Consider the following 9929-nt stretch of genomic DNA (forward strand, 5'->3'; position numbering starts at 1 on the left):
ACTTCCCACACAACGCATCAATCAATGGACTTACTGAAAGAACATTTCTTTGAGCAAATAATTTTACGTTTTGTGCCGGTCGATTAGCCACCAAGATCGTGTGATATAACATCGTTAGACTTTTTAGATTTTTTCTTGTGGATTTATGTAAAGTCTAAAATCTGTGCGGACGGTCCCACTTCGATTTAGGCCTTGGAACAAAACATCACGCGAGCTATTCGCCAGTTACCAGTCGAAATGTTCGAACGAGTAATCGAAAATTGAACTTAATGAATGGACCATCTGAGTCGTAACCGCGGCCAACATTCGAAATAGATAATTTTCAAAAAATAAATGCCAAAGAATGTTCTTTCGAATGGTAATAAATATTCCCCATTAAATTTTAAGTTTCTGTGATTTTTCTTCAGAAAAGTGGCTAACCTCGAAAAGAATTACCCTTAATTATAAGGGGAAATACTAGTGATAGTAATAATAATTTTGCTTCTTAAAACTTTTTTGCATTTATTTCATATCTTTCTGCAAGACATTTTATACATAAAATGTTTAATTATATATATATGTATATGTGTATACTTGCATGTATATATAAATAATTTTAGGGTTATTATTATTATTAATATCTGTATCTATTTATGCTTTTTATTAACTTTTAAATTTTTGTATGATTATATATATGGTACATATATTCACTATTTCGATGTCTTTTATTTGTTTTAGTCCGCATATTTGATTTATTGAGACTTTCGTCAAATATATTTAACATGACCTCAATAGTCACAGGTGATTTAAAATTCCTCATTTTCAATTTAAGCCCTATGCATTTCCTTTGTTTACGTGTCGTGCCGAGTTTATTTGCTTTCATTTGTCAATACAAAATTTCATTTGATACTTATACATATTTTCCGTTGGGCATTTGTTGGTTTTGCACTGAATATTAAGTTTGTCACACAGTTTGCGACACCCAGCAGGAAATGTCGCAGACCCTATGAAGTATGTATGGTATAAGTGATAAGCTTAATCGTTTTAGCCGTGTACGTCTGCCTTTTTATATGTGAATAAGTCACTCAGTTATTGAGATATCTTTCTGAAATTCTGCATATTTGCTTTTCTCGCCAAGAATTTGCATACTTGTCTGACATTGTACCACTATATAAAATAGCTGTCTTAAAAACTGATCGATCGAAATCAAGCCTTTGTATAGAAAAGTTCTTTATTTGACAAGATATCAACAAGAAATTTTTTATAAGTGATAAGCTTAATATTTGCTTTTCTCGCCAAGATTTTGCATACTTGTCTGACATTTTACCACTATATAAAATAGCTGTCTTATAAACTGATCGATCTAAATCAAGTCTTTGTATAGAAAAGTTCTTTATTTGACAAGATACCAACAAGAAATTTTGCATGTTTTCTTGTCAAAAAAATGATGAAGTGTTTGATAGAATTTCTCAGATCGAACCATTATAGCATATAGCTGCCCTACAAGCTGACGAAATCAAGTTCTTGTATAGTAAACTTTTTTATTGGAAGGTATCAACATGGATTTTTTCACACATTATTATTCAAGGCAACACTAGAAGCTGCGTAAAAATTTTCCGAATCGGATCACTAAAGCATATATGTAGTTGTCATACAAATTGAATGATCACAATCAAGTTAAACTTCTCCATAAAATATATTTTTTTCTTATAAAGTAAACTTAAAAAGACTTTAAGGTTGTTCATATCTAATAACGGGGCTAGAAGGAACTAGCAATGTATTTTCCGTTAGATTCGAACTGTTAGCCTCTTAGATTTTCATTTTTGTTACACATATTCATACATATTTGCCATAAGAAATGCACYAACGAAGCGTTTTATAGTTTCGTTTTTTCTTGCTTTTTAATATTTTTCCGCTGCGCTATTTGTTTTGACACACATAAACGCACATATTTCCATTTCAATCTCATCTGCTTGAAAATTAAAAAAAAAAACATGCAAATCTATTTACTTTCGATTTCATTTAAAAGACAAAACACATTTATTTATTAATAAAAAAAATGCGAAACTGTTGCAATAATGCCAGTTAGACACAAAACACCGGGTGTTTTTTTAAACGCAAACTATTTTTTAGGCGCAAGGCGCAACACATATGGTTGTTACTTCCTCTTCTCCCTCTTCTCAACTCCCAACTATCAAAATGTTCTTTTAGATAAACGCTTTTAATGCGCGCACAATTAAAACAAAACAAAAAAAAAAAATATTTCTTATAATATTTTTCACCTCTATTTTGCCGCGCGTCTGGTCGCTAACGTTAAATTCGGTTTGAAAATTCATGCACAACTGCCGACTACTGTTCGGTTGATTGCCAGCGGCAATATGCTCTAAATGCCGGCTTTGATTTGCGATTTCCAAATTGCATCTTTCACTTTCATTTTGTATAATGTGCTTGTTGTTATTGTGATTTTCATTTAAACAGCTGATTTTTGTTTTGTTGTAACTTCGAAAAAGCTCGCCGCCAAACGCACGTGTTGTTGGAGCGTTTTGGGGTTGAAAAGCTTTCGAACTATTTTGTTTACATTTCACATGTGAGAAATTGTGTTTGAGTGCGATTGTGTGTGTGAATTTGACAACCCAGTAGCAAGTTGTATTTCAGCTGTATCTTATGTGATATAGACTAGAACTAGTCCGATTTCTTTTTTGGCTTCATTTTCTTCCATCTGTGTTTCTGTGTATCAAATATGTCCAACGGCAGATCAATATTTAATCAAATGAAAAAGGCAGTCGTTTTGCACTCAATTTTAATAAAGACTGAKATTGATTACTCTTGCCTAGATAAGATTTCCACTAGCTACATTAAAAGAAAGGGTTTTTGCATTGTCAGCAACATAATCGAAATCTGTAAATGTCTGTGTAATGATAGCTTCAGTTGAGTTAAGCTTACTGGCACAGGAGACCTTAGATCACGGCGCAAACTTGAGTTATTATCTACTAACAGGCATCTGAATTGGTCAACTCGGGAGCCTTGGTCTATAGCGAACATATATATTTAAAAATTCCATTAGCTTAGTCAATCCATCTGACAGCTTTTTTTCTTCTGTCCGCATAAGTCACAGTACTTTTAAGTCAGACTAGCATTTTATAAGTATTATACTGAATTTTGGTGTTTTCTCCAAAACATGTAGGCAGTTTGTCAACAAGCTAATGGGTAAGTTAGATATCAAGTATACTAAAGTAACTCCTAATCAGCAAAACTTGATGGAGTGCAAGTTTCGTAGAGAAGCTATCACATATATAGTACTTCTATAATTGATTTACCGATAATGTKTGGAGGATGRAGMCATGTGTTGAAGTGAGGRAAGTTCTCTGATCGSCATTYACATRGCAGTGACCAGAAATGGTTGTTTTACATATGGCGCAAGCAGCTCACAACTTCCAGTCTTAKACMARGTACCCTCTGTGTAGCCAAAATAAATCCCTTTTGGTGAGAGATGTCCCTTCCCGGGGTTTTGCGCTCGATTTGAGAACCGCCACGTAAAAGCACCCTAAATTATAAGAATAAAATAACGTGGGATGAGAAACCCCCYTTTTGATGACGACCACTGCAAACTTAATAAGGACTACGATTTAAGGTTAGGCATCTGGAATATCTGGTACCTTAATTGGGAAGGTACCAAGAGTAAAAGCGTTACCGCCGTCCAAAAGGTGTGATGGACGGAACAAGGGCTGAGATGAGTAAGTCCCTGTGGCATTTCGTGGCCGAGTCCTTACCTCGGTGGATAAACGTCTAACAACAATCTACATCAAAGCGAAGTTCGCCACAATGTCAAATTCGTGATGGGCGACTTAAACATCAGAGTAGACAGAGAAGGTATCTTTGGCATAACGGTCGGTAAATTCAGCCTCCGTGATGAAACATCCCCAAATAGATTAGTTATCTGTAGTGCCAGATAATAGGAAAATGCATCAAGCTATCTGGCTGTCTCCGGATCGAAAAGTCGCCAACTAAATCGATCATGTTTTGATAGACGGAATACGGATGATACGTCTCCAGTGTTTTAGATGTCTGTACGGTCAAAGCCGCTGTTGTGGATATTCTGACAATGTCCAATAGGCGTTGTGTCAAAACTRTATAGAGGAAGGTAAGGTAGAATCGTCTGAGCAATTTGTCCTCACCTGCTCTGTGTTTGCCAAACTGTGATTGAAATATCTCGTTAGCACACTTGCGGATTCAACGAAGTGGCCGAGAATTTGAGGTAAGCTCAAAATGTTTCTTGGGCTTATGAGGAACTAGTTTAGGTATCACAAAGGAGCAGTGCTCTCAGTTGGCCAAGTGAAAACTTGTGCAACTTTGAGTACGAGGGTCAAACTGCGACCTAACCTCAACTTTCAAGTCAGTTTTATTTAGCATGTGAGTCTTATTACCAGTCTTTATATAGTTTTTCTTAGTTAATATTTCATAAATTTTCATAATAATTTCCTCTAGTACTCACCACTGTGCGAAAAGCTTTAACGAACAGCTTAACCCGAGAATTTCATTAACATTCYCTGGCTTTACATTAACCAAATGTTAGCACAAATGAATGTTAATGAAATTCTGTGAAAAGCTTGTTTGWGAGCTTGAATTTCTACAGCCATTACACAGAACCAGTGAATGTTAATGAATATTCGCACGCCAAGTTKATTACTTTTCATAGAATATGTTAAAGCACTAAATTCCATGTCAAATTTCTGTTAACGCCGCATATTTTGTTAACATTATCTGCTATTTTTAACATACGAAATGTTACTATAACAGTAATGTCAGCAAACATGCTTGCGTTAAACATGCTGTTAAATTTAATGAAAGACAATGGAGGTTTATCTAATCAGCTGCTGATTGCCACAAGAGTGGCGTTAAAAGGTAAATAAACGTCTACTTTGTAATACAAAAACAAATATATAWAGACACATATGTTTGATGGCKCTTACTTGTGTGYTTATTGCCAATTTCACGTACTAGCTCCTCGGTGCGGTTGCGCAGCTCCGGCACTATGGAATACTGTGCAAATGTCAAATTCAGATTACGCATTTCATCGCCAAAACTTTTCATCATCAAATAACAGCTGTGCTCACCGACAGCATTACTTTGTCCATCACGTTCGTAGAATGCTATGGAATTCGACCAATTGTAGCTGCAAGAAGGATGCAAAGTTTTAATACTTGTATTAAATTATTCAAGATTTTTTAAGTGGTAATCAATGTTAAGTTAACTTCTTTTTGATTTTATGAATGTTAGCAAAGATTTTTATTTCAAAATTCGTATACATTTGCGCATTGCCCTTACCGTTTCATAAGTTCGATTATCATCAGAGAGAGACTTTTAAAGCTGAGCACACCGGGACGCACCAGCATATAGAACTCATCAGCACATGTTGTTTTCTGGTCTTCAAAACTATCGGTGGCGCCACCTATGGATATGACTGGCGTGCCGTTGCTATTGAAGTACTTGGCGATGCGACTGACGGCGGCTGAAAGAGCACAGAGAGTATACCATGTATTATATTGTGCTTATGTTATCGGTTGGAGTTGTACAACTATTGAAGGTCTAGAGGCTTAGATCACTTCGGACTCTACTCGAAGTTTACTTGTTATATTTTAATAATAAAATATAGATATAATATGGCAACACTGGTGCATGGCCCTTCAAAGTAGAAAGATATATCAAAACTTTTTAGTTTTCTTAGCTCCTTAGTGATTTCTGAGTAGATACCTGCCTTAGGTYGAATTAGGTTAGATAAACAGGTTAATATCCCCAAAAAGTAATACGGCTGTATAAACTGACGTTGAGCAATACCAAAACCTCCGTCAGGATCGGGAAGGGCCTCTCCGATTCAACGATTCAATCTCAATTCTTCAAATTCAAATTCTCAATTTTCAACGATTCCGCTGTGAACAGTAGGTCAAGTTTAATATCGTAGCAGCATTTTGCTACCGCTAGTGAGCTCATACTCCTAACTTACAGCCCAAGGTAAAACTTGAGAATATCGCCTATTATAAATGCTGCTTGGGTTAAAAACACGAAGGTTAATTCTTCTTAGTAAAACTAGATATGCTTAAAATTGGACCTAGAAGAAGAATATTTTCAATTATTTCTCTTATCGTTGAGAGAGTTTATCTCGGTTGCTTACTAAACATTATCTTTACAAGTAGGTCATTCAGACTTAGAGAGTCGGCTTTTTCAGAAATAGATGCTGTTCCTGTGGGAATCCTATTTTAAAGAGAACATCTTTAGTATTCAACTTCAATTATTTCGTTCAAAAGTCTCAAAAGTTTCCCCGAGGTGGCGACATTGTTAAAAATTATCGATTACATCTACCGTACATATTTTTGAACTAACCTTGTATGCTAGAATTTATCGATAAAAATTTTATTGAAAAGCACAAAGGACCAGGCATTAACGGGCAGGAGATCGAAGGTTCGTTCCACGGCTACTTTAGTGTAACGTACCTGCATTTATTTTCGGCCAAAAGTCATGGTTATGGCGGAATTKCTTGGGTCTTATATTAGGGTATTGCTCTACTGTAACAAAAAAGAGGAAAGAGCTGCTAGAAGAACTACCAGAGTGATTTGTCAGGTTTAAATTCTATAATGTAGTTCAACTTTAGTTTCAATATGTTCTGCATATCAGGCACCCAGTGTGATCTTTTAAATCATTCAAAATTCCAGAATAAAACATCTTTATTTTGAAAAAAATTTGGAAATATTGAAAATGTCATTGTAATTTTTCTGGCAATCAAAAAGAAAGGATATCAACATTCTAGTGGTTGTGACTCAAACTGTATTTCTTCAGAATTTTTTGAAAATTTTTTCAACTAGTCTGAGGTCTTCTAGACTTTGCTACTCTCCTCGTTATCATTATATTTCTAAGTGTGTTTGATCAGTCCACACATATCACTATACTCCGAAAGCTCTATGGTATATCAAAATTTGCAAACTGTTGTGCTTTGAATTCTATAACATTGTTAGGGTTCCCACCAAATATCAATAAATTCTCTCTCATACCACTATACCCATAACAACTCCGGGGATTTGGCATCGTAGTATTACATTAATATTTAATAAATCAATACATGTCCCACAAATCATGCCATACACACTAGGTACTCACCTAAGGCATAATCACAAACTGGACCAAAGACAACATGTGCACAATTCTTTACGATGCCGTCCATGGCCTTAATAGAGGCATATGCTGCATCGCATTTCACATCGCCCGTCATCCATTCCAAATTCAACTGCGGTGGCAATAAACTATTTTCGCGAATATAACGGTCAGCCAAATGCAACACTGGCATTGTGCGACGCAACGAAGCCGTGTAGGTGTCATCGTCGGGTAGCAATAAAAGTGCGCGCAACGTACAGTCGCGACCGTCCGGTGTACAAATGGCTTCGCAAGCGCGAGCGGACTCCTCACGGCAAGCGGCTCGTACGTGGGGTAACGCGCTTAGCAGATACAACAACGTGTACGTTGTTAGTAGTGGCATAAAAGGGCTGCGCCAAGGTGGTTGCAATGCTTGGGCACGAAAAAGCCAATCACGCCAATTGCGAAACTGTGATCGACGATATTTTGTATTCAAYGATTTGTGTTGACTACGCGGTTGGACTGCAGAGTGGCACTCAGAGCGTGCTGCAGCTGGTATGAGCTTGTGGTTTTGAGTAGATGCCCATTGGCACTGAGTGTGGATCAAAATTTCATTTCCTGAAATGCAACGACCGGCTTGTAATCGTACTGCTGTTGTTGGTTGTCGCTGCTCTGCGTAATAATCATGAGTGCGTTGTTGAGTAGGTGGGATTTGGGTTTGCGTATCGGCTTGAGATGGATAATTTGTGAGCATTTTGTGTTTTTGGGGGTTACTTATTTGTTTCCGAATTTCTTTGTAAACTCCAATTCGTGGTTCTGCCGCTGCAATTTCTGTTTTCATTTCTGTTTCTAATTCTATTTTCATATTTGCTTCCATAATTGCCAAAATTTTCTTTCTAGCTTTTTCTCTGTTTTTTTTCCAACTTAAATTTTTTATTAATTCTGCTTTTGTTTGAGTACTTGCTCCTTTTTGAGTTCTTGCTGTTACTTTTTCGTTTGCTTTAATTTTTGTTTCTGTTTATAAGGTTGCTTATAACTATATCGACTTCATTTAAAGGAATTGCTTCCGCTGTGCTTTCTCTTTCTGTCTCTTCTTTTGCTTATGTGTGAGTTTCTGCTTCTTTTCCTGTGTTTTCTTACTTTTCTGTTACTTCTTCTGTTCCTGTTTTTTCGTTTTCTTCTTTAATTTTTTGCTTTTGATTTTTTTCTCTGCTTTGTTTCTGCTCATYTTTTTGATTCTTTTTTGTTTTTGYTTCTKTTTCTTTYTCTGCCCCCGTTACTGCTCCTGGTTCAATTTCTGTTTCTGTTTTGAGGCATCTTTTTGGTTTAATTTCTGCATTTACTTCTATATTAACTTAATTTTTTAATTCAGTTGCACTTTCTGTTACTGTTCCTCTTTTGCTTTACAATAGTTTTGGTTAGTTTCTGCTCTTTASTTTATATTTCTAGGCATACTGTTAAGTGTTTTGTGCTTATTCTTAACTTACAGTTTACTTAGAGTTGAGTATATRCATTTTCTTTAGTATACTTGAACTTTGATTTTTAAGTGTTAACTTCGAGGTATTAAAATTCTCGCCGTTCTTAGTTTCTTTGTCTTGTCTCTAGCCTTTTTGTTCATCAATATTGTGTACTTTTAAACGAAACTTCTTTAGATTTTTCATTTCTTACATCCTATTCTGCTTTCCTCTTGTTCTGTAATCACTCTCGTGCTCGCTTTTTTTGCTTTGGTTCACGTCTACAGCCTATAGATCAATACTGGTGAAGTGTTTTAATCAGCTTTTTTTTTTAAATATTTTCCCCTTTACTATTTTTCTTCTTTTTTTTTTTTGGAATTACTCCATTTCAGACTTCGATCCTCTCCTTACATTACGTGGCTAGCAGTTAACTCAGTGCAAGTCTGGAAAAGATAAAATGAATGAAATGAGGCACTCAATATTTAAATTTACAATTTGTTAAGAACTAAAATTAATTTATACAATATTTATTCTAAGCAAGATCTGCCAACATTAGATTGCACCAGCTGATTGATTTTGTGCCAAAAAAAAATGTCTCACCAAATCCTTGAAATTCCAACAAACCACTTTCTAACCCTAACTATCTGCGTGTAATAATTTAAGTATCTACCCAAACACTCCGTTAACTCAACTGACGGCACACTTTTGTCGTGAAACTCAGAAATTCCGTGTTTCACTGAAACTCTTTCCGACAGCCGCTTCCGTCCCTTCCATGCTTTACACTCGGAAATACTTGTTTAATTCTTTGCCTTCATTCGCACCTACTAAAAACGGCGCTACAAAAGTTCAGCAATAATCCCTTTGGGAGAGTCAGGCAAGACATTACCATGAGCAGTCAAAAATAAATGAATTCGTTTACGAATTGCAAAGTCGTGATAATGCTATTGTGCCAACGATGTGGCAGATAAAATGACGGAAAGTGCGACCCATAACCCCACTCCATTGTCACACGGTGCCAAGCGACAATAAAAASGTAATTTTTTTCTTATTATTTATTGCATGCCCGCTGCTTTTTCGTGTATGCGAGTTACGCAGACACGTACAATAAATAATAATATTATTTTGTCTTTTGAGGGCGTTAACCACTGCAGCTGCTAGTTGCAAGTGCAAGTGTTTTCGTGCTGTGTTACTCTAGTCATGCATATTTACAGGCGTTCCTCGCTTAACTTCAATTTATTGCAAAAAATTTTGCATTTAATTTCATTTCAATTGTACGTTTCGCATAAATTTGCTTAATAAAAGTGCAAAGTTAAATGCACATGTAAGCTAAAAGGCGTTTATGTATGCTTTTTACTTGTTAATTTGCTGATATTG

General features: G+C 35.8%; 1 protein-coding gene across 1 annotated transcript in view; it reads right to left on the reverse strand.

Moving 5' to 3' along the window:
• The window catches only part of LOC108969501 (atrial natriuretic peptide receptor 1), a 115156-nt gene extending 107095 nt beyond the window's left edge, over positions 1–8061 (reverse strand). Inside the window, exons 1-3 of the mRNA XM_018934252.1 lie at positions 7129–8061; positions 5305–5488; positions 4950–5152 (exon numbers count right to left, since the gene is read on the reverse strand). Coding sequence (XP_018789797.1) covers positions 4950–5152; positions 5305–5488; positions 7129–7978 — 1237 coding nt within the window. The 5' untranslated portion in view covers positions 7979–8061. The remainder of the gene's footprint in view (positions 1–4949; positions 5153–5304; positions 5489–7128) is intronic.
• Between the last annotated feature and the right edge of the window lie 1868 nt (positions 8062–9929).

This window comes from Bactrocera latifrons, unplaced genomic scaffold (genome assembly GCF_001853355.1).
Source record: "Bactrocera latifrons isolate USDA-ARS-PBARC rearing strain unplaced genomic scaffold, ASM185335v1 scaffold_254, whole genome shotgun sequence".
Classification (NCBI taxonomy): domain Eukaryota; kingdom Metazoa; phylum Arthropoda; class Insecta; order Diptera; family Tephritidae; genus Bactrocera; species Bactrocera latifrons.